The sequence below is a fragment of the Spizellomyces punctatus genome (assembly GCF_000182565.1).
Source record: "Spizellomyces punctatus DAOM BR117 chromosome Unknown supercont1.16, whole genome shotgun sequence".
Lineage (NCBI taxonomy): Eukaryota > Fungi > Chytridiomycota > Chytridiomycetes > Spizellomycetales > Spizellomycetaceae > Spizellomyces > Spizellomyces punctatus.
Genome location: NW_015971552.1, coordinates 377,932 through 401,650, shown reverse-complemented (window position 1 = coordinate 401,650; position 23,719 = coordinate 377,932). Strand labels below are relative to the sequence as shown.

General features: G+C 46.0%; 9 protein-coding genes across 9 annotated transcripts; 8 read left to right on the top strand and 1 right to left on the bottom strand.

The window, feature by feature from the left end:
* Positions 1–527: 527 nt before the first annotated feature.
* SPPG_07592 (uncharacterized protein) lies at positions 528–890 on the top strand (the record flags this gene model as incomplete). The annotated part of the gene is made up of 1 exon (XM_016755759.1): positions 528–890. The coding sequence occupies one exon, from the start codon at positions 528–530 to the stop codon at positions 888–890; it is 363 nt and encodes a 120-aa protein (XP_016605246.1).
* Positions 891–1,696: 806 nt separating this feature from the next.
* Positions 1,697–2,353, top strand: SPPG_07591 (uncharacterized protein; the record flags this gene model as incomplete). Its single annotated transcript, XM_016755758.1, has 1 exon — positions 1,697–2,353. The coding sequence occupies one exon, from the start codon at positions 1,697–1,699 to the stop codon at positions 2,351–2,353; it is 657 nt and encodes a 218-aa protein (XP_016605245.1).
* A 46-nt stretch (positions 2,354–2,399) lies between these two features.
* SPPG_07590 (uncharacterized protein) lies at positions 2,400–2,948 on the top strand (the record flags this gene model as incomplete). Its single annotated transcript, XM_016755757.1, has 1 exon — positions 2,400–2,948. The coding sequence occupies one exon, from the start codon at positions 2,400–2,402 to the stop codon at positions 2,946–2,948; it is 549 nt and encodes a 182-aa protein (XP_016605244.1).
* Positions 2,949–2,991: 43 nt separating this feature from the next.
* Positions 2,992–4,245, top strand: SPPG_07589 (uncharacterized protein; the record flags this gene model as incomplete). Its single annotated transcript, XM_016755756.1, has 1 exon — positions 2,992–4,245. One exon carries the CDS (start codon positions 2,992–2,994, stop codon positions 4,243–4,245), a length of 1,254 nt encoding a protein of 417 aa, XP_016605243.1.
* Positions 4,246–4,709: 464 nt separating this feature from the next.
* SPPG_07588 (uncharacterized protein) lies at positions 4,710–6,182 on the top strand (the record flags this gene model as incomplete). Its single annotated transcript, XM_016755755.1, has 1 exon — positions 4,710–6,182. One exon carries the CDS (start codon positions 4,710–4,712, stop codon positions 6,180–6,182), a length of 1,473 nt encoding a protein of 490 aa, XP_016605242.1.
* Positions 6,183–6,362: 180 nt separating this feature from the next.
* On the top strand, positions 6,363–10,631 carry SPPG_07587 (uncharacterized protein; the record flags this gene model as incomplete). Its single annotated transcript, XM_016755754.1, has 1 exon — positions 6,363–10,631. The coding sequence occupies one exon, from the start codon at positions 6,363–6,365 to the stop codon at positions 10,629–10,631; it is 4,269 nt and encodes a 1,422-aa protein (XP_016605241.1).
* Positions 10,632–11,024: 393 nt separating this feature from the next.
* Positions 11,025–11,861, top strand: SPPG_07586 (uncharacterized protein; the record flags this gene model as incomplete). The annotated part of the gene is made up of 1 exon (XM_016755753.1): positions 11,025–11,861. One exon carries the CDS (start codon positions 11,025–11,027, stop codon positions 11,859–11,861), a length of 837 nt encoding a protein of 278 aa, XP_016605240.1.
* A 7,289-nt stretch (positions 11,862–19,150) lies between these two features.
* Positions 19,151–19,849, bottom strand: SPPG_09480 (uncharacterized protein; the record flags this gene model as incomplete). Its single annotated transcript, XM_016757647.1, has 1 exon — positions 19,151–19,849. The coding sequence occupies one exon, from the start codon at positions 19,847–19,849 to the stop codon at positions 19,151–19,153; it is 699 nt and encodes a 232-aa protein (XP_016605239.1).
* Positions 19,850–20,158: 309 nt separating this feature from the next.
* On the top strand, positions 20,159–23,719 carry SPPG_07585 (uncharacterized protein). The gene is made up of 5 exons (XM_016755752.1): positions 20,159–20,762; positions 20,834–21,370; positions 21,440–22,142; positions 22,207–23,278; positions 23,334–23,719. The coding sequence occupies exons 1-5, from the start codon at positions 20,286–20,288 to the stop codon at positions 23,512–23,514; spliced, it is 2,970 nt and encodes a 989-aa protein (XP_016605238.1). The 5' UTR covers positions 20,159–20,285; the 3' UTR covers positions 23,515–23,719.

Genomic DNA, 23,719 nt, shown 5'->3' with positions numbered 1-23,719 from the left:
TCAATCATATGAAAAAACGCAGTATATCCGGCATCTGGATAACTACGCATGGAAACCAGATCTGCCTGGAGGTAACCTGCCTTGGTGAATTGTAGTGGCGCAATAGATGATTGTTTCGGTGGCTTCACATGAGTTTGCCATTCGGGCTGGTACTTTAGAAAATCATTCAATACGCTGCGTTGGCTTCCTTTGAAGTCCGGGTATACTTCACGTGTTTTTCTCCAGAGGTTATCCCGCCCTGTTTTGAATGTTTTATAAACATTCTCTACTTTCTCCCTCTCATCTGGAGTCAATACTCTCCAAGACATCTTCTTATTCTGTTTACATTTCCGCTCAGAAATAATCCTTGAACCCAATAGAGTCACATCTTCGAGTCTTTCGATGGAAATACGACAGATGTGTGATTATTGATGTGCAGTTACATCATTTCAATCGATCGATGATTTCCTCTGTTTTGCTTAAAAGGCCATGCTCGATTCCCTCCAATGACTTTTCCCAATTGCAAGAGTCTTACCATCTGAGCAACGATGTCGAAATTCAACTTCACTGAAGAAGATCTCGAACACATTGATTTCGTTGAGGTTCCGAAGGAAGAATGGATTAGGCGGGAAGCCAAGAATATTGCAAACCTAAGTGGGCCCGACTTGGACTGCTACCTGGAACTCTGTCAAATTTATTATAATGCAGAAGCGACATGCCAGGGCTATTTTATCAACAACATCGAGGGATTTACTGACTACGACGACTGTCCAGATGATCTTCGTTCCTTCCTCAATGGCTATGCCGATGAATATGAATACCTCTTCGACAAGATGAAAGAAGCTGAACTTCAGAAACTGGCTGCGCTTCAGGAACTAGGTGGTCAAAGGGACATGCGCTCAACTGTTTAGAAAGTAATCGTGAAACCCAATAGAGTCACAGTATCGATACATTTCTCTGGCGTTGTTTGCTGCTAAATTCATGTAACAGAAAGCATAGGGTTCCTTTGTAGATTCAGTAAGATAGGCAAGAACCTCTTCATATGTCTTGTAAGCAGAAGTGAGCATCTTAGCAAGGAGTTTCAGATCCTCCGCATTGTTACGAAAAATAATAAATTCAGTCGAACATCCCTTCATTTTATTACTCAACTGCCCAGTCACACTCTGAATGGCTACGATTGTAGAAATATTGAAATGTCTCCCTTTCGTATAGAGTTTGGACAATTCCTTGTTTAATTCCTTTGACTGGGCACTATCTCCAGAATCATCGATGAACAATAGAAGTGACTTGTCAGGTGCCGCTTTTTGTTCATCAACAATCTTTGCTATGGATGCATTAGACACATCATCAGTATAGTAGATGTTTTTATGCTTTGTGGTTTCAGCCAATACCTTCACAGATGCGTCGTATGCAACCGTATCTGACATTATTATCACTCGATCGACTAACTTGGCATATACATCATTTATCAGACCACAAACAAGAGCGCTCTTCCCACTTTTTCGAGGTGCGATCAAAGTCGTGCATATAGGGAGGCTAGCAATGTCTTCTGGAACTCTTGGATCTCTTTTCTTTTTATGCACAGGAAAAATTGCACGTGGCTTATATCCCATTTTAAAATTTCCTTGTTCTTTACATAAAGGAAGGAAAGGAAATGATTAACGAAGTCACATATTGTTCCTTAAAATCTCGATCATTCAGTATTCCCCCCCGGAGAATGGAAATGATGAAGGTTCTCTCGGTTTCCTTTCTCCAAGATTGGGACCTTGTTTCCTCTGCAAACAATACTATAGCCTTTGCAGAGGAAGGAGATAGCACGATTTATAGTGGAACCATTGCTCCTGGGAACTATAGTATCGCCAATTTTCCAAACGCAGTGGCTGACGCTATGAGCACGGCCGGAACACAGGGCTATACTGTTACTTATGATGGTGTGAGCAGGAAGATTTCCATAACTGCGACAGGGCCTAAGAAATTCAAAATTTTGCCAGCGTCGAGAGGAACAACGGCGTACATACTTACAGGAATGTCAAGATGGACCGAGACTGGGTATTACCAAACGGTAACATTGAAGAATCCAGTTAACCTCTCGGGAAGTTACCTGGTGCTTTTAACCAGCAACATTCAAGTCAAGGGAAGCCGCTACCTCAGTGACTTCGATGATTCCGTGCAATCAGTAGTAGCCACTGTTGTCCCAGATAGTTTTGGAGATGTAATCACCTGGACAAATGATGCGGGAGAATGGCTCCCTGTTGATGACACTATCTCCAAAATCGAATTCTATCTTATTGACTTGATGACCGGTTTGGAAGTTGCACTCAACAGCCCGTTAACCGTTCGGTTTGCATTTTCAGACGATGTTGCGGATGTCTAATTGATGTCTAATTTTTTTTTTCTCAGAAGCTAAGTAAGAAAAAACAATGGAAGAGCAAACTCAAGATCATCAAGAATCGAGTACCATTCCACAAGAGAATGTAGAATCACCCGCTGAACAAGCACCTGTTCAAAAAGCAGAAAAGAAACCAGAACAAACTCCTACGCAGAAAGTAAAACGTCCAATGACGGATAAGCAAAGGGCAGCATTGGAGAAGGCCCAAAAGGCCCGAGCCGCACAGTTACGTGAGATGCAGGCGAAATGTGAAGAGCAAAGGAAAGAGGAAGAGAAGAAGCGTAAAATCGATGAGGCCAAACGCATCCTTGAAGAGGAGAAGGAACAGAAGCGATTAGCAAGGGAAGAACGACGAAACACGAAGCGAGGAATGAAGGCAACACCAACACCAACACCAACAACAACTAGGAGCAAGAGAACCAAACTAGCAGCAAAGGCGCAGCCAGCAGCAATACGTCCATCTAAAAAAAAGAGCGTAATTTTGAAATTCGGTGATGATGAACCATTCTTTGACTCTAGATCACCGTTCTTTGAGGAGGACAATGTTGAGGAGGACAACTATGGTGGCATTTTTGGCTGAAAAATCTTCCATTTTTTTTTCCTTTGCAATTCAGTAAACAAACATGTCAGAAGAAGTTGCAGTACCATGTAATTGGCTGTTCTCGACGAATACGTTCGCGAGGGGGTACTCAGACCCCCGTGGGGAAGGCGTGTCAATCTATAGTCCGATTGGTCAAAGCACATATATGACAAAAAGTCGTAACCTGACCCCAATCAAGATAACTTGTGACTCTAATTCGGTGAGTTTCATTCTGCAAAAACTCATTCTCTCCATGGATGTTTCTGCATACGATAATGCAGGAAACTTGATAACTCCTGGTACAGGTGTTAAAAACATGTATCTTGGCTTAGAATCCATTATTCAATCATTAACCATCAAAGCAGGGGGAGAAACTGTTGTTAACATTCCAAACTATCCTCTTTATCTAGTACAAACATACCGCAATCTATCCGCCGGTAGTAAGAAATTGTTGAGCCAACTTTCCGGATATGGAAACACCAATATCTTTGCAACATCAAGTACCATTTCCATTAATCACCACCCCTTAGTCGGTTTCTGCCATCCATCGAATGACCAGTACTTCCCAGTTTGGAGTCTGAGTAATCAGGCATTGGAAATTATCATCACCCTCGCAGACCCGAACACAGTTTTTACAAGTGCTGGTGTAGGTGAGATTTGGGTTTCCAATATCCGCTGTTTAGTTCCATACATTACACCACCGCCTACTACTGTGGTTAACGCGACTCGTGCTATATCAGATGGTAAGTCAATATTCTATGACTATGTTAGATCAACACAGACCGAGAATGCTTGCTCCGGTGGTAACAGAAATACATTCCTTCTCCACATGAGCGGTGTTCGCTCACTGGTTGGGTTCGAATCAGCCTTTGTGGACGACGACGTTCTCAATGACCAGACAAAAGATAAAGCGTTAATGTATTCTTCACAGGGACTACGCGAGTGGAGAATTTCACTAGGCCCTAATCTTACCATTCCTGCTGGAAACCAGGGTTTTACGCATTCACCAAGTGATAATCAAACACTGCTTGTCACCCAGTTGTCAAATAACAACTTTGACCAACTCGGGGAGATGGATACGTCATACGCCGACTATGATTCCAAGGCATTCTCATTTGGCTGGTCATTTGCATCAAAGGATGAAGGCAGTAATGCGGCACTCTCATTTACTGGCAGTGACGGAATTATGCGCATACACACCCAACACGCAGTCGCACCGACCCAAAAGGTTAGGCTGGTAACGTCATACCACGAGAATGTTACACTTTCTATTGGAGCAGTAGTAACTGTGGTGTGATGTAATTTTTGAATTATTCGATGCATAAACATTTTCTGTAAAAAAGGAAGCTCTTGCTTTTCAAACTCGAAGGAGCGCTGTGAAGTGAACAAAATAGGTTTACTCGATAGGACCTCCCCTTACCCGTTCCACAAAGTCGTCAGCGTTCTTGTGGAGTTCTTGTAGTTTCCTCACCCCAGTCTCACCATGACTGGAAATCTTGTGTGACTTTTCCCGAATACCCTGTGAAAATAAAGGAGATTCTTGTACTTGTTTATTCACATGTTGGACATGTTTATTTACTGTAACAGCATGCTTCACAGCATTGTTAGCAAAGTTGCGGGCCTTTGTAAGAAAACTCGGCGCGTTATTCCACAGAACATTTGCCTTTGCTTTCGCTTTAGAAAACCAATTAGGCATCTTGATTTATAGAACAGAAGAGATATTATTTTTTCAGCTCTACATAGCAAAGGAAAAAACCTAGTATGGCATATTACCGAGCCAATTACTTGAGTGATACATATGCTGTTTCGCCACCGATTCCTAATTTGCAAAAGAGACAAGTTGGGGTCGCTCTAGACTATTCAAAGGTCGATGACCTCGGGCGACCACAAGTAGTGTATTCGTGGAACAGGTTGATCCATCAAAAAGACTTAGCGACAAAGACCAATTACGTTGAACCTAAATATGAACCGAGGCTCTCGTCTTCTGATGTTCTGAAATTATCGGCTGCCCAACAAACAACAAAGGCTTATAAGGATGGTCTTGAGTATGTGAAAGCAGAAGAAGATTATCGTAAGAAACAGAAGTATCTTGATTCGATTACTCCAAGTCGACAAGGGAGTGCATTGACCATTGGAACGCAAAATTCCCTTTCAGGATTACCGATTCCTGATGAATCAGGGCATGTGTATTCCTATCCAGCATCAGTGACTTCCCAAACAGGCTTAATGTTTCAGGCACCACCGAATGGAAATGAGATACCGGCGCAACCACGCAATGTAAACAGTGTTCCTGTAGAGCCAGTCATCCTGACTCGAGAAACAGAGATACGAAGAGATGCAGTTGGAAATGACCGTGTCAATCATGCGACTGGCATTGCAGTTTCACTGCCAGCGCATCTAATGGCTGATAGTTACATTCCACCTATTCCAGGAGGATTTCCTGGGTCGACTCAACAGATACATGTGGAATCTCCTCAAATCGATGCCTCCGTGGAAACAATGCCTCGTAGCGCAACAATTCCACATGATACAGTACTTCTGAATGACCGCCATGATCCATCTGGTGTAGCGGATGTTTTAGAGAGAAACTCCATCAATGATCAGTTTGTCTCGGTACCTGCAAGAACACCATTTCACTTCAAAGGTAAGGAAGCAACCATATTAGCAGGTTCTAAAAGGAAAGCAAATGCACCCCCGCCGATTCCTAGAGGGAATAAAAAGAAGCAAAAAACAGGAGGAGCGGAGCATGATGCGATAGAGCCAGTAACTCCTCCAGCAACACCTGTTGCTCCACATCCTCCGGATGTGATTTTTGCTGGGGTTGCTCCTCATGGTACAAAAAGAAGACAGTATAAACAACCAGATGATAAGCAGACGGTAAAAAGACGGAGAATTGCCGATCATGTAGAGGAGCCTCCTCTAGAGGAGATAGTGTTGCAAAATCCTGAAGAAGTCGAGAGGTCTGTACGTGCTTCCCGCAGGAGAAGGGTAAATGTTGATCCAGTCTTAGCACCGACGGCACTTAACCCTCCAACGCTAGTACCGCTAACCGCAGACTTGGGAAGCGAAGTACGTCCTCTCGCTTGTCTAAGAGGACAACGTGAAGCGGAATATGTTGTCCCTCCTGCACAAACACAATCGACACTGCGTGTGGAACCTACAGTTCGAAGTAGAAGAAGAAAAGGTGCAGAGGATGTCACACTTCCACCGAGGAAGAAACAGAAGATAGTGTAAAGGTTTTATCGCCCATCTTATCGATAAGATGGGCACCGTCGAGCGCTTCGTCTTTTGCCAAGCTCCTCAAATTTTACTTCCTAGCTACAATATAACATGAGTGGAATAAACAGTAGAAATTCAACGGGGTTACGTACCATAGATAACACAAATCTCTTATCTCCATATGTGACAGGCGAAATGGTAGGCTTCGATGCTGGAGCCAAGATAAAGGGGTTCGATGTTGGAGAATTTAAGCATTTATCTAATGAAAATGGTGAACTTAAAGTCAACGAGGTTGAAACCACCTCTGAATGCTTACCTTGTACGAATGAACATGGCGTCGTATCCATTGGATTAAATGTTGATAACAAGAGGCTTGAAATTGATGAGGAGAGTCGGTTGACCACAATCGACGCATCTGTGCATCAACCTCTTGTCTACTCGAAAGAGGATCATGATATCCAACTTCAGATTGACGATTCATCTTTAACTGTAGAACAAGAAAAACTAAAAGTGATTCCGGACAATTATGAGTTTCCACTGTATAGGGATTATGAAATACGCACAGTTGGTATTCGTGCAGACGATTCATTATCCATTACTGAAAATGGCTTATCAGTAAACTTTCCACCACCTCCGCCTTTGGAAACACTCAAGAAACCATTGTATCGCGATAATGGCCTTGGAATCAAACTTCATAAAAGTCTAAAGGTGAACAATGAAGACGAATTGGAAACCAATACTAGTCAACTGTTCAAGGCGTTCGGGGCGATAAAAACATCGTCTGGAGCAGACTCAATCTTAGATATAGGAAGCAGTTGGCTAGATTTCGGCTTCTCATCTCTGAGTGAACTAACAGATGCTTTAGGGGAAGTAGACACAACGGCAATTAGATTGATGACTGATACCTCTACATTCACTCAAGCCGGCTCTAGATTATCCCTGAAATCACCCGGCTATGAACAAATCCTGTATGGGAATCTAACATACGGTTTTTCAGGAAGTCCTTCATTCACCTATTCGTCCACGCTTCAAGAGTTGCGTGTCCCGAATGTAAAGTTAAGCGGAACATTACCTGCTATTGGAGGAGGCTCTTATGCAGTGAGTAAAGATTACATGGCCAATTTTTACCAAGGCAGCCAAACCGGGGCTATTGCTGTCGGACCAGAGTTCAGTGGAAGACGCGAAATCGGTGTGCTCGTTGATAACAAAACAGTTCGAGTTATAGGTAACCAGTTAACAGGTGGCTACATTTTTCAGGACTTTAATGGCGTCTCCATTAGACTGGGAACGACCAATGATGTGGTGCTCTCTCTCAAATGCGAGGCTGGCAGTTGTCTCCAAATGGTCAAAGCAGATACCATTAAAGACGTACTGACTTGCAGCAATGGTATTGAGAGAGTACAGAATGACCTTCAACTCGATCTAAAAGTTGATGCCAACTCTGGCTTAACGATGCTCAGCCGCGGGACCATAGGCGATAAGTTTACCGCCTCCCAAGGAGTAACCAGGGTGGGCAACGACCTCAGACTGAGTTTAACAGCACAGTCACCCGATCTTACTCTAAACAATGGTGTTCTGAGTTCAAACATCGCTGCGGGAATTGGACTGCAAAAAAATGGTGCGATTTTGTCAACGAACCTAAGAGGTATTAATGGCGTGCAAGTTTCGGGAGATCTGATTTCATGTTCTCTTACAGGAAGCGATACCGTTCTTCGGGTGGGGGATACTTTGAAAGGCAATTACATCGGATCAACCAATTCATACGGGAGTGTGGTCGTTGTCGGCAATACCATTCAGTATAACATGATTCTGCCACAATTCGTAAGTAACAGTCCAAACCTTATAATAACAGGTTCGTACCCGCTCTACAACTTTACACTCATTGACCCTACGCCGTTATCGAAACAAAGGGATACCGATAATACTGAACAGACTGATACCACAGAAGTGTTAAAAACGGATGTTCCATCAGGCAACACTGTTATTTTGTCCAGAGCAACTCCATTATCAACCGTACCTTTTCCAGCGATGGTCTCCCCGCCCTTGACAGTCCCTATGGCTGTAAACTCCATCCTCCCAATCATCTCAACGTTCCCTTGGGGAATGATTTTCGGAGGGTCACGCAAACGTAAGGTTCAACGAGATGCGGAAGGCCAACCTATACTCGATGGCGATGGAAACCCCGTTTATGAACCAATAGACCCTGTTACCTTCATGCCACCACTTGAACCCGGGAGCAATGTCGCAATTGCTTCTGATCCTATTGGAGGTTGTACTCGTCTCTTGTTTGATACGCCTTCATGTTATCGAGGCATCAAATATGAGTACCCTCAGCAAGCAATCAACCTCTCTATGCTAAGGGATTATGATAACGAGTTGATCAAGCCTTGGGTGACAAGCCAGATAACGGCATTAACTTCGAATAATGTTACATTTGGTGGTGATATATACACAAATGGAGTGAAAGTAGCCACGGAATCCTTTGTAACAACAGGATTAGAATTGAAGCAAAACTTATCTCCTTTGCTTGACAATATCAGTAGTCTGACCCCGGCCGATGGCACTTTTTTGATGGGTGGAAATGGCGGTTTTTTCCGGATTGTACCCAAAGATGAAATCCTCAGCGCATATCAGCCATTAATAAGCGCAACAAGTTCGCTTAACCTGAGCGGTTTAACAGTACAGAATTCAAACACCAATGCTACTGCAATTACACTTGGGAACACTAGCGCAGCACAGACATGGGGAATTCATGTTTCCGGTACTGCAAATGGAAACCTACCTTCTGGAGTTCTCGGCCTATACTCTTCTTTCCAAGATAAGGGATATGTTTTTCGAGTGGACCCCACAGGGAATGTTGTTATGAGCGGCGGGCTAGGAGTATCAACTGATGCATATATTGGTGGAATGGCTTACATCGGAGGTATTGAAGTTGCAACTCAGAAATTTGTAATTGATAACACCGCTCCAATAAGTCAAACCTTGTCTTCATTGACAACCACAGTTAATAACAACAACAATGCCGTCACTACTGCACTCGCATCGAAGCAGCCTATGAACGCTACAACTAATAGCCTGTACATGATGACGGTGCAGCCTGACTCTTGGTTGTATTCCTCAACGGGAACAACTTTGGATAATGTCACTTCGACTCAAGTAAAAGGCATCCTCGATATTGCTACAAATGCTGGTGTGAACACACTGCTTTCTGGGAAACAGAACAACATCACTACATCAACTAATCTGAGTCTTGCTTCTGTTACTGCAAATGGTTATTTGAGTGTTCAAAATGGATCTTCGCCAACATTCATGTCGCTGGTCAATTCGGCATCGAATGTGACATGGGGGCTTCGCGTAGCAGGGGCTTCGCCGGATGGAGTATTAGCCGCAGGGGGCTTCGGATTGAATTGCAGTTATAACAACATCGGCTATGTCTTCAAAATTTCCAACACCGGAATAACCCAAGTTACATGTACTTCTGACTCCTCGTCAACGGCTACAGGCACATTACAGGTTGCAGGTGGAGTCGGGGTCTCTAAAAATCTTTATGTTGGAAGTTCGGTATACAGTGGTAAAGGTACAGGACTAGGTTTCAGATGGGGTACAGGGACAAATGCCGGAGACTTTGTTTCGTTCAGTCCATCAACCAATGGTCAAATGTTTTTCAATGATTTGGCCAATGATGTATGTATGCGGACTATAGGTACGAACTTCCGCTTTGGGACTACAAATACCACATCTACTTTAGACATATTGTCCTCTGGTTCCGTGGTAGTGAATACCACAACCGACTCTACATCGTCAACAACAGGGGGATTCCAAGTCAAGGGTGGTGTTGGAATTGGTAAGGCGCTTTATGTCGGTGGTAACATTTTTGCAAATAGTGCTCAAGTCGCAACACAGAGTTATGTTTCCTCAGCGATTTCCACATTACAACCATCGAGTCCTTTGTTGTCCTCTTTAAGTGGTCTTGTTCCATCAACAAATTCCTTTATCATAGGAAATGATGGAACTACCTTTTCTGTGAAGACGCCAGCAGAGGTACGAGACATTCTGGGTGTAACGAGTGTTGACCTATCTGGTAAGCAAGATGCAAGTCCTTTACTTGATTCCATTGCATCCATGCAACCGATGAGCAATATGTTTGTCATGGGTGATGATGTCAATGGTCTTATTCTTCAAAACGACATTGAAGTTCGAAGTATTTTGAACATTGTCGATTACGGGTCAGACATATCTTCATTGCAAACATCGCTATCTTCGAAACAAGATATAATCACAATGACTACACCCTTGTCTGTCGCTACCATTGTTGCTAATGATACAAGCGATGCAACAACAGTCTCTACAGGTGCTCTACAGGTTAAAGGAGGTGTAGGGATTTCAAAAAATATCATGCAAGGCCAGTCGGGTGGTGTATCGCATTATCTAATGGACACGGGTGCAACTCCTAGTTGTATGTGATTTGTTAGCACCAGCGGTGCTAATTACATTCAAAGCGGATTGAATAATACCACTAATAGTGCGGCCCCACTATATTTTAGCACCATGAACAACGGCACCCAATGGATGGTATTAGGTAATACAGGTACTCTCCTGTTGAATACGACCACTGACTCTACATCCTCAACGATGGGTGCTTTTCAAGTTGCAGGAGGGCTTGGAATCGCTAAGAAACTATGGGTTTCTGGGGCACAAATGACCATCCAAAATACTAACTATAGTGTTGGCCAAACCAATACCCTCATGTTTTCACACGCAATGCAAAATATATGTTCTATACAATCCTATTTGCCTGGTAGTAACAATGTAGACCTGAATTTCTATGTCGGACAAAGCAACGCATCTATTCGAAGTATGTCGCTTAATGGAGCAACCGGAAATGCTTATTTTGATAGAGATGTCATCATCGGAAACACCAGTGTAAATGCTTTAAGAAGCATTCAGGTCAAGAATGTAGACACAGGAACGAATGCAGCACCAATTTACTATTTAACGACGGCCGCGGGTTCTTCCGTTCTTTTTATGAATGGCTCAAATCGAACAGTAGATGGAGGCGCTAATACACTCACGCTCAGGAATGACGTCGGTGCCGTACGCCTTCAATCACAGGGAGCAAAAGGTATTTACATTTATCCTAACACAGGTAATGTCGTTGTTGAAAGCACCACTCCAGTGTTATCGAGTACAACGGGCGCATTGGTTGTGAATGGAGGAGTTGCGGTTGGTGCACATGTTGTTGCAGGAGGCAACTTGTATTCAAATGGGCCAGTTTACTCGAATGGTCAGATCTGTGCGACGCAAGCCTGGGTGTCATCTCAAGTACAGTTTCCAAAGGTTCAGGTGTTCAAAATGCTAACTAAAGATGTAATCACAACTGGTAGCGGAACAAAGACGTTCTATGTTTCTACAGCCGGCCGGGCGTTGATACGCTATACCATCAACTTGCATGGCACCAATAATGCAGGAGGAACACTCAATGTGTATCTAGGAACTAATGCCGGTTCGATGCCGTCAGTCTTTTCCAGTGATTTTAACTATAATGCTGGAGTGAACAGAACAATTTATGCCTCATTCATTGTGTCGGGGTTAGTTCCTGATGTAGCATATTTTACCAATTTTTCAGCAGTAAATGCAGCACCGGACACAAGCGCAGATGTAACCATTATAGAGGTAATGGAATTAGGGTCTTAAAGAAAGGAACTTCATTTGCCATCATTTAAAAAAGAAGCTATGCAAGATAAGAATGCGACGCGCGGATATTGAAGGTCATTCAGTATTGAACATCAAGGACGCTGTGAAGGGTGACATGGATAAATTCTGGAGGTACTGTCGAGGTATGATGACAGGAGATAAAAAACGTATCATATTGTTTCTTCCGAAAACAGACCAGAACGAACACATCTTCAAAGAGATAATGTCAATCGTCCACTTGAAGAAACTGGATGAAATCTGCTTTCGAAATTCCGGCTACTTGGCCATCTTGCAGGATTGCGTTCTCTTAGGACACAATCATAATGAAAGGCTCTTTGTTCTAGAAATGCGGATGGAAATTGGGTGAACGCGGCTTCCCTTTTTTTTCTCTATAAAAGATGGGGATGCAGATGGAGAACTGTATCCCCATTGGGTCATACAGTCCTTTCCTTTTCATGGCTTCTTTCGTTGGACTGACCACAAAAAGAAACGAAAAAGAAACCACATGCATCTGAAACACAGATGCCAACACAGCTTTTTGTGCAGCGATGCACGGGTCCATTACATAAGTGGCACTCGATTATATAGTGTGCAGCCGATAGACTTTGGCATTAGGTTGACTGTGCCACTTTGCGCAATGCATTCAAATTTTAGATCACGTGATGGTATCCGAACTCGCTTTAGTTCTCCTCTTGGAATCCCTCCACTGATCCTTTCCTTGCTGCCTCTACGACCATCTTCCATCAAACGCAACTACGCAACTCAGAAGTAAAAAGTGAGTTTAAAGCAAACCCAGTAGCAAAGAGTTCATGCTATTTCTATATCAGGCGGATGGTACAGATAGCAAACCTATCACACCACAGGCATGGAGGGACGCGGATAGCAGTGAGGATGTCAAAAGTGAATTAGACAAATGCACACTTGCACATTTAGAAATGGAAATGTGTAGGAAGTGTGCGACTAGGTGATTGTAGATAATATCAGAAATGATTAGCTAGTCTTCCATTGTTCTCTAGTGAAAGTCGGAAAGAAATCAATGAAGAATGGTCTACATGCACACTTGCACACTTGCACACTTAGTTTTCAGGTTCTTTGAGAGAGAAATTGAGGACATACTAATAATAATATTAGTATTAAGTAACTTTTTCCCTAAAGCAACCCAAATGGAAGTGTGTAAGTGTGCAAGTGTGCACGGCTCTACATCCTGCTCTACATAATTAAATGCACACTTACAAATGCTCTACTATGCATGAAGGGCAAAAAAATCAACACTTTGTCGATGAGAGATCGAACATGTTATATCGATAGGATGAGAGGACTAGTGAACCATCTTATCGATAAGATGGGAGAGTTCCTTATCCGTTTATAAAAGAGGGTCGCCGGTCCCGCCAGTCCCCCCAGCTCGAAGCCTTCTTTTCAAAAACGATTCCCATATACAACAATTAACAATGGACTATGTGAATGATTGTGTGCTGGTGCCGAGATGGATATTGGAATGGTTGCTTTCAGGGAACAATGGACACCAAAGTCTAGAGCAAATCTGCATGGATTGTGGAAGGAGGTTTCAATTGCGAAGAATTGGACAGAAAGGATACAAGTTTCGATGCTATCCTTGTTGGAAGAGATATGTGGAGAGACGAGTCCACAGACGAGTCCACAAGCTACGATGTCGAAGGCTGAGAGATGGAGTCCCAAGATGAAGTGATATCATGGAGTCTTGAGAAGAAGCGAATGTCAAGTTAGAACCAGTGTTGACTTTGAATTAGGTGGAGTTTGGACACGTGAAATATTAGATGCGTAAAATTTGACATGTAAGTGCACTATACCGCATATCATCCCTTCATCAATAGTCCCGGACTTGGACAAACACCTTGGACGACTCGAAACACTTTGAAACACTCCAATGCATTGGGCAAACACCTTGGAAGACTCGAAACACTTTGAAACACTCCAATGCATTGGGCAAACACCTTGGAAGACTCGAAACACTTTGAAACACTCCAATGCATTGGGCAAACACTTCCGTACTATGGGTTTTGGTACATTCTTCCGTACTATGGGTTTTGGTACATTCTTCCGTACTATGGGTTTTGGTACATTCTTCCGTACTATGGGTTTTGGTACATTCTTCCGTACTATGGGTTTTGGTACATTCTTCCATACTATGGGTTTTGGTACAGTGAAGCTGACTATGGGCACTGTGGTAGTGCATGCCTGTGGTATATACCACAGGCATGCACTACCACAGGCGGTGTAACGGAAGATGGTGCCCTTGTTGTCTTGGCAGTAGAGAAGATCGCGCTTGTTTGGATCGATAACGACAATGTTCTCTTGACAAGCAGATAAGTTGTTTTCCACATATACTGCCTTCACCTCAGCTTCTAGGGTCTTTGCTGACTTCTTCCCTCCGCCGCTGTGCTTTCCATACTTGTCAGCTTCAGGATGTTTCAAGTAAACTGACACCGAGGTGCCGTCCGTCGTGATCGAGCCTTCAAACTGCATATCGCGGTGAGACCGAAAAGCCTTGGTACGTAGATTGCAGACGCGCATCCATAAATCGACCTTCTCTACGGCTTGTGCTTCTTGGCGGGTGATGCAGAGGATGTGGGCGTAGAGAATGACCGTGTCGATGCGAATATGGGACTGAATCAGCGACCGACGAAGAGGGATTGCACTGAACCGTCGAAATCCATGCTTTTCATATAGGCTTGACAACCGACAGTAGGCAGGGAAAATTCAGGTCACCTATGAATTTGGGTTGTGGCCAATCGACTATGGTTGCGACCTTGTCTGGATCGGTAGCGAGACCCTGAGAGGAGGCAACGAAACCGAGGGCCGTGAGCTGGTGAAAGAGCCATTGACACTTGTCGAGTCTTAGGGTGAGTTTGGCTCTGGAAAAGCGGTCGAGCCAGTCCGCGATGGCGTCTAGGGCTTCCGCGGCTGTCTCCACTCGTGTGTGGATATCGTCGACGAAGTTGTTGATATTTCGCCATTTGGAGGGACCCAAGGTGTCGTCCATCACCCGACAGAAGTGCGAGGGGGCAGTCTTGGGTCCGAAGGGCATAAAGAGTGGTTCGTAGATGCCGTCATGGAGTCTGAGCGCGAGCCATTTGCGTACCGACGCATCGGTGATGGCGATTTGGTAGAATCCTTTGTTTGCGTCACCTCCCGATATGTATCGGAATGGGACTGCGACGATCCAGTTCAGGATGTCGAGCATGATGGGAAAGGGATATGGATCCCAGGCCATGCAGTCGTTGGCTCGGCGATAGTCGAAGGCTACGCGCGGGGGTTTGTCTGCATAGCGAATGATAACAGGATCGCTGGCGAAGGTTACTTCGGTGGTTCGTTTCCACCTCTGAAGCCCCATCATGGTGTCTCGCTCCGTCTCGAGGGCTGTCCGCTCCAACGGAGAGTACGACCGTGGCCTCGAAAGGGGTGGCGGAGCCGAGATAAATCGAGGCGCATAAGGAATCTTGGTGTAGTTCCCTATGAGATGACCCTCATAGCTGAAGGCTTGATGGAAGTGTCGTAGAATGTTGATTAGGGCCCAGACCACGGGTTTGGGTCGCTTGAGATCGACGTGGAAACGTTCCGCGTCTTTTAATTGGGCTTCGAAGGCCCCTGGAGCCCTCTCCGTAGAGTCGAGGTTCCATTTGTTCCGAAGTGTCTGCCATTCTTCTTTGGAAATGTTCTCTTCGGGGTCCGCAACCGAATTATGGGTCGCGGTGGACAGTTTGAGGCCTAACGGGACCGTTGAGCTAGCAGCGGTGGCCTCAAGAGGGTTTTCGATGAGAAAAGTTTGGGCTGCCACGCGCGTCTGTCCCGTGATTAACATGGTTAATCTAGACTTCTGAGCTTTGGCTTTGGTCAGCCGTGGCATTGACACATCCTTCATGAATTCACCCTGCTTGGTCTTGTATGGCGTGCCGCGCATGTGATCGGTGTCCAGCTCATCCGTTATGGAGCAGGGGATAAGGATGTCTGGATTCTTGAGCGTCACCGCGAAACTGGGTAACGGGGGTTCCTGAACCAAGGTTTGGAGTTTCAAATGTCCCAAAACGTCGTTGGCTAGGATGATGAGAGGTTTCCCGTACGCGATGACCCGAAAGTAGGCGCGGAAAGTCAGGTATTCTCCGCCGCGGCCTCTGAGGGAAGTTTCGAGGCATACTGTCTTGGTAGATGAGATACGTCCACCAATGCCGTTGAAAGCCATCGTTTCCGCATCCTGCAAATCGGTTTCGGAGAACAGAAGGCCTTGGTACGTGTCGGAAATCAGAGACTCGCAGGCCCCTGTGTCTAGTACCACAGGTGCCCAGAGCTGCGCGATGACGGCTAGCGTCCAGCAAGGCTGCGTTTGGGTCTTAGTCTGGCTTTTGAGTACATCGCCTAAATCTACTGAGTAGAAGGCGTTGATAGAAGGCACCGCGATCTCGAAATGGGGCGCGATGTCGTTAATTGTTGCTTCCGTAGCCTTGATCACACTCTCAAAGTGTTCTCTAGTTTTGTCGTTTTGTGGTTTTGTTGTTTTATTCTGGCGAGCAACTTGTTCGATAGCCAGCATGACTATACGCGTCCGTTCGCTCTCTTCGTGTCTTTGGAGACGTGGATGGTCTTTAACGTGCCGAAATTTGGGGTTTCCGCGACGATAATAATAGTCTGAGCGAACGATATTGCCTGTCAGGAGAAATGCCACCAGTTGCAGGTTGGCGTACGCATCAAAGATAACAGGATCTTCAGAGCTCCACATCAAGAATTTCTCGCGCTCGTCGAGCTTTATCCAGGCAAGGAGAATCAAACGAGGGGTACCGTCTTCTCGGACCTTTCGCAGGATTCGATCCTTGTCAGCTTCGGCTGCGGCAGCGATGTAGAGGTGGTGGGAACTCCACGCGACTGCGTAGGGGTCGTTCCCGAGGTGCCCGGCGCCTCGCTTCGGTTCTTTGGCGAAGAAGCTGAGCGCGCGGGGGTTGTTGCCCATCATCAGAGCCACTTGCGGGGTGCCCCAGATGATGGCTATGTTGTCCCAGACTCGGTCCCAGCCCTGCGTGGGCGTGCGGGGGTCCTCTTCCTTGGTCACCGTGACCTTGGAAAGAGGTGCGGTCATCAAAATTGTTGATTCCGAGTGCTTGGGTGAATGAAAGAACCCGATGGTGTGGAATCCTTGATTAGCGGCTTCCGTTCTTTCCAGTTCCGAAGCCGAAAAAAGAGTCTCGGTGGTAGCGGACGTCGAGTCCAGCTCCACTATGTACGCCTTCTTCGATTCCTGTTTGGGTTTCCAACCTGAGGGCATGGGTGCTCCATATGGTCCTTTCTTTCCATCTTCAGGATCTTTTCGGTTCGGGTTCTGCCAGCAGAAAACATTCCAATGCTTTTTCTGACAGAATTTGCAGGGTGCCGGTGGTTCCTTGTTGGGGTCCGGAACCATCTTCTGAGGACCATCGCGACCCTTTTCGGGGTTTCCGGTTTTATGCGGAGCCGTCTGCTTAGGGCCTTTGTCGGTTCCGGTCTTTTGTGACTTCTTCTGAGCTTCTGCAGCACCGCTGTAGCAAGGGTCTCGTTTTCTGGTGTCATCAGAGCCGAAATAAAGGCGCAGGAAGTCTTTTAATTTGGTCAGGTTCGTGACGTTACAGGATTTGACCATGATTTGGATGTCGCTGGGCAATTGTTCGACTATTAGGTCGAAATGCTGGTCAGCGGGACATTCTATGTTTGCCCGGTCGCCATAAGCGAGGCGCCGGAGATGAGTTTTGTGGTCGATGAACGCGAGAAAGCTGCGAAATTCTTTGGGGTTCGCATGGCAGCGCACATATTCGGTTTTGCGCTTGGACTCGGTTAGGGGATCTCGGAACTCTCGAAGCAGTTCCTCTTTCCACCTTTTCCAGGTCCATGAGCGAGTTTCCTGGGCTTCCAGAGTGTAAAACCAAGCGTCAGCAGGGGTTTTCTCGGCTATCATGGCTGGTAGGAGCTGTACCATCCTGGCATCCGACGTTGCGCTAACGTTTTGAAGAAGTTGGACTTTGTTAAGCCATTCTTCAACGTCTTGGTTTCTTCTGCCCGTAAACTCGGGTACGTCCTTTGCTTTCAAGGAATCGACCTTGGTGTCGCTGGCCCACGGGGCCGCTGGCACTTGGATTGGAGGCACCGCACCTGAAAAACTTGGTTCGGTACGCTCCCTTGGTGTGTCCGCCGTTTCCCACGGGGTTGCGGACCGTTCTCTTGTAGCTCGTGCTATGGGAGGTTGTTCAGGCAGCGGGCGATGCGCTAGGGCTTCTAAGGCTCGTGCGAGGCGCTCATCCGCCGCTGTCTGACGTTCGGAAAGCCTATGAAGCTGTTCCGTAAGGTTTTGAGTTGCCAACTGCGTTGCAGCAGTCGAGCGGGCAATGTCTTCTTTTAACGCTGCCACTTCAGAGGCCATCGTGGCCAAGTTAGGGGCTTCCGGTTCGACGGAAGTGGTCCCTGAACGCCTTGGGCGTGTTGCGGGAGGGACTTCGACGTCCTCCGCAGGACCCTGACTACGAGTCTGGATCACAGGTGAGCGGCCTCGCGTTGGTGAGCGTTCGACCGGCATCATTCTCGGTTTCGTGAAGTTCTGTCTCCGAAACGAGAGAAAAGGTTTCCGAGTAGCTACCTGAGCGGATCTCGGTTTGCGCAAGAGTTTCGGTACGACCGAATAAGGTTTTCAGCTGAATTTGAGAGGGGAAGGCGGTTCGTCGCGCTTCTCCACCATGTAACGGATTTTTTGTTGGTAGACTACAGTAAAGACAACTTGGGTCTCCTAGCAGGTTGTGTGGGTGTCCGTACTAGGAATCGTAGTCTCCAAATCCTTTCTTTGGGCGTCGGTAGCGACTTGAGGGCGAGAGGCAAGGAGAGTCGGTTAGTTGTGAACCGAGCAGGATTTAGAGGCTTCGGTACGGGTGATCAGGCCGTTGAAGCGCTCTGTTAGGTTCCTGTTAACCTAAGATTGGAGTTGAGAAGCGAGTTATGGGGATTTTTTGTCGCTACGGCTTCTGCCCCCGACTTATTTTATTGAATACATCCTTTTTATACAAGATTCTTGGATAAACTGTTAAACTAAACTAAACTAATGGGTGTCGCTGCACCGCAACTGATTTATTGGTGGCGGTACCGATCTCTTCCTTTTCCGCACTGGCTCGGGCCTCCACAGGTTGTACGAGGCACGCTGAAATCTAATGCGCCAATTGCCATTCTCCGAACCGGTTTTTTCGGTCGCGGTAACCCAATCGGTGGAGTTGGTCACGCGATTCGTGCTTCCCGCGTCCGATTTGGGCTTACTCGCGATCTCTCGAAGACGTCCTCGTCGTTACATAGGCGAGTGGATGGTCAATAAGAAAAGGCAGATCGAGCGACCAAATCTCTTCTAGAAGTTCACTCTCTTCAGCAGTCAAGTCATCGAGCGACTCGGGCACGATATCAAAAAGGAAAATTGACTTCAAGTAGCGAAGACGAGCAAAGAAAGCGTTTCGCGCATCGCTTTTCAGTCGCTGCTTCTGTCCCTTCACATCGAGCTGCAGATTAATGTACCGAAGGAGCATCTGCATGAAATGCTCTTGAACGTTGACTTTCAGGTTCGTCATCATACTCGCTGTCAGGTAATTGATTGACTGCTGCTCTTTTTGTAGATTTGGATGAACGAAGCTGACGATGTGGCAGTAGCGTTGAACATATGGCAGCAAACAATCCCGCCATGCCTTCTTTGCTTCCTTTCTTGGATGCCAAGCCTCCCCCTTGTTGAGAAGATAGAGAATCGCTTCGATGGTCTCCTCATTCACGGTGAAGGTTGGTGCAGATAGGATGTAGAATTTGAGAGCATGGGAAGCGTGGTCGGCGAGTTGATGGATGATGGCGATGTAATCTAGAAGCCGTTGGCGATAGTTTGGCAGGAAAGCTTTTGCAAAGGAAGTCTTGTTGCAGGTATGTAAGGTGGGTTTGTCGAGTTTTTCAAGCTTTTGCTTTTTCTTTGGCGGCATGATGATATCTGTGGGAAAAGATGAAAGCCTGGGAAAATGGGCGACGACAACTTATATAGGATTTTTTGGATCAAACCATAGTTCATGAGTCTAAATCGAGTAAAATTATGATTAAATTGGTTGGAATCTATGTACTAGTGCCAATACCAATCGGCTCCGCACTATAAAAAAAGTCGGAGTTATGGATTACCTTTTCCATCAAATTCAGTTACCGATCGGACGGATTGGGTCCTTGATCGGGTCATGTGATAGAACGTCCATTAAATCTTTGAACACTGCAAAAGGTGTTTTGAACTCTATCCTTTCACACAAGGGCGCGTAGCCGAGGGTCAGGGTTGGCAGAGTCAAGGGTTTTCCCGTGCTGCGTCCCTTTGTTCGCGCTCTGGCCTTTGGTCTTCATAACCACGGTGTTTGTCCACTCCTCCTTTTACCAACAATGATGCCTTCAAGAGGCATCCATTTCAAATACAGAGATCGGCTAGGGAAAATAGTGCGAAAACTCAAGGCATTACATTTACCTGCATCCCTGCCTTCCGAGTCGTACCTAGTCGATTTGACGTCCTCTGAATCCACACCCCCCGCTCCGCGAGACCCAAATAAACCCCGCGGCTCGCTGGACGAGGACGAAGAACCTGCTGATGAGATCATTGTTGACTCACTATTGCTTCCTGCTGCTGTATCCACAACTGGCAGCCGTAGACAGTCTTCAATGGCCAGCAGCGTAAAGGAAGCACCGGTACAAGAAGATAACTACGACACAGATCCCGGGTGGTCGGAAATCAGTCAAAGTAGTACCAGGGCTGTCAGAACGTGGTTTGTGAGAACGATGCGGTTTGGAATGTGGCCAAAGATAAAAAACTACTTTGATCTATCGTTCGATGACGAAAGTGTGGAAAGACACTATCAAAAAGAGGCACGTTAATCAGTGACTGGTCCTGCTTGGCAAAGTTTGGTTTTATGCTGATCAATAACATTCTAATGCAGAATTGGTACATGCGCAAACCACTGGCTCTGATGGCTGCTTTGTTTATTCTACTATCATGGATACTTGCTCTCGGCCTGATTCCCCGCCCTTGGAACACCTACGATATGTACTCATACATTGGCATTGTCGGCTTCTTCTCCCTCTTGATTCCAATACTGGTCGTCTTTGATGTACCCCGATATCGCTATGCATCATGGCAAATATTTTTGCTCTTTACATGTTGGAGTTGGCCCGTTGTATTTGCAGTCGAAATGAAACTGTGCGACTTCTTTGACATTGATAAAACGGGAGGGCTTGGGGGCGGCGCGTGCGGAAACAAAGACTTCTTCACCACGCTTTATTATGCTGCCGCATATCCCGTTCTGGCACTGTTTGCATTGAGACAAACCCGGCTGTGGGCAATGATAGGGTCGCTTGGATATTGTGTTTGCTTGGGCGTGACTATCGTACCTGATCGAGCATCCTGGGTCAGGAATCTTTTGGTCTATTTCACCTTTATGATCTTCATCAATATTATGAGCCATTCACAGGAGCGTGTACGTACAATGATCAGCAAGAGTTCTGCTTAGAGTATCGAAATGATTTAACTTTAGTCGTTGTATTAGATTGATCGGCGGATGTTCCTTATACGCGATCAACTCAAATTTCAATATCGAGCTACACAAAGGGCCCAGCATCTCGAGCACAAGGCAGCCGATAGCAAAAAGCGATTTGTATCATACATATTTCATGAGGTCCGAGTACCGTTGAATTCCGCATTGCTAGCCATTCAGAATTTGGCGGGGGAAGGCGTTTTCAAGTCTTGCGATAAAGATCAACGCGAAATGGTTGACGCTCTCACCGGAAGTCTTGGGATGATGGCCAAAGTTCTGAACGATGTCCTAGACTTCAATCGCATGGAAGACGGCAAACTAGCTTGCACCCATAACCCCTTTGATTTTCACAAAGTGGTCCGCTCGATCTTTGTCAGTGCTCGTGCTGTCGCAGAGAATCGTGGCGTCAATTTGGTCACCGAACTGGATGAGCGCATTGATAAACTATGCGAGAGCAAGGTTGTGATAGGCGACGAGATGCGGTTGCGGCAGGTTTTGTCAAATCTCACATCCAATGCGTGTAAATTCACCAACTCGGGTGGGACTGTAAAGATCTTGACGCGGCTCTTATACCCGACCGAAGGCGGCCATCTTTCTGTTCCCACCGACACACATAAAAGCCCTAGTATTCGCGATGATGGAGAGAGTGTGCAATCGCACCGGATTGACATCGAGGATCTCGATCCGATAAATAACCCTAACGTGACCATTATCCGTAAGTTGGATCAATGCGGATTGTGTATACTGACTTCCAACCTGACTGATTCTCGTGGTGTTAGGCATGGAGGTGCATGACACTGGAGTCGGTATACGTCGCTGCGAGTTGATCGATAACCGCCTCTTTTCACCGTATGTCCAAACGGAAGAGGGTAGACGACAAGGGGGTAAAGGCACAGGACTGGGCTTGGCGTTAGTTCGCCACATTGTAAAGCTGTCAGGTGGAAGGTTGGGCGTTCAAAGTCGACTTGGCGTTGGAAGTGTGTTTTGGGTAGAATTACCACTGGGACTGCAAGATCGGTCAACTCCAGTTGAAGAACTTAGTTGTTTTATACCCACCTTGGTACCTCCAAACTTTGGCGGCACCACCGAATCTGTAGACGATCCTGAGATGTCATCGGCATCCAAACCTGACTCGAAATCATGGAAAAAGGTGCGAGTGATTGTGGATAAGGAGGAGCGACTTGAGCCATATCTACCAGCTTTAGCCGGAATGGGATCGATTTCGGAAGGAGAAGGCATAGACATCAAGCAGCCGTACTCTGATGACTCTGGGAAGGAGATTGAGACAAATGGCACATCCTATAGAGGGAAAACTTCGTCAAACATCCACGAAGAAGTTCGCGTTCCGGTAAATGGAGAGGATGTGGTGGTTGTTATCACCGGTTCCGAGGAGACAGAGAAGGGTATTGAGCTCGAAAGGATAAGACGAGTAGACGAGCCACCGATTCCCGAACCATCCTCAGCAACAATCGATACAAAAGCTTCTCCGCCTGCAACCGCCGAACCCAGAGATCCAGAAAAGCCCGAAGAAACGCGCAAACTTAATCTTCTTGTGGTCGATGATGACAGAATCACCCGCCGTTTAATGTCCCGCCTTCTCTCTCGCCTCGGCCATAAAGTGGAAACAGCCGAAGACGGCAGCATCGCTCTAAAGAAGTTGACGAGCTCCTTTGAAGAAGGCGGTGGACCCCCCTTTGATTTGATCTTCCTGGACAACCAAATGCCTATAATGACAGGTGTAGAATGCATTCAACATATTCGAGATAAGGGGATAATGGTATGGGCTTGTGGCGTTACTGGAAACGCAATGCGAGAAGATCAAGACGAATTTTATGATGCTGGAATTGATCGGTAAGGGTCCCTGCTATGTTTGTGCTCATGACTAGGGTACTCATTGGCTGCATAGTGTTTTGACCAAACCAGTTCAAGAAAAAGACGTCCGGGAAATGATCGACATTGTCCTCAACCTTCGCGAACCCGATAACGGCGTGTTGACTTGGCGAAAAAAGCTGGTCAGAACACCTACTGGTAGTAGCAAAACGGACCAAGACTCTACGAAGCAAAAAGGGAGTGGAAAGGTCTCATGATTTATAATTTCGGCACAAGCACTATTATATGATGGGGGTTTCGTTTTCGTTTTCTTTTGTAAATAGGTTTGTTATCCCGCTGTATACAGCGAGCGCAGATGTTTCGTAAGTGATGTTCCATTTGGTTTTAAAGATTATTATAGATGTTTGACGAGTGAATAAATATAAGTTATGATTCTGTCCCGATCGCGGGCAGACATGCAGA

Excerpts from the sequence above, each read along its gene's own strand:
- SPPG_07585 (XM_016755752.1), top strand. The coding sequence starts at position 20,286 with ATGATGCCTTCAAGAGGCATCCATTTCAAATACAGAGATCGGCTAGGG. Across the intron at positions 21,371-21,439 it reads TGAGCCATTCACAGGAGCGT|ATTGATCGGCGGATGTTCCT; the intron begins GTACGTACAATG and ends TCGTTGTATTAG. Across the intron at positions 22,143-22,206 it reads CCCTAACGTGACCATTATCC|GCATGGAGGTGCATGACACT; the intron begins GTAAGTTGGATC and ends TCGTGGTGTTAG.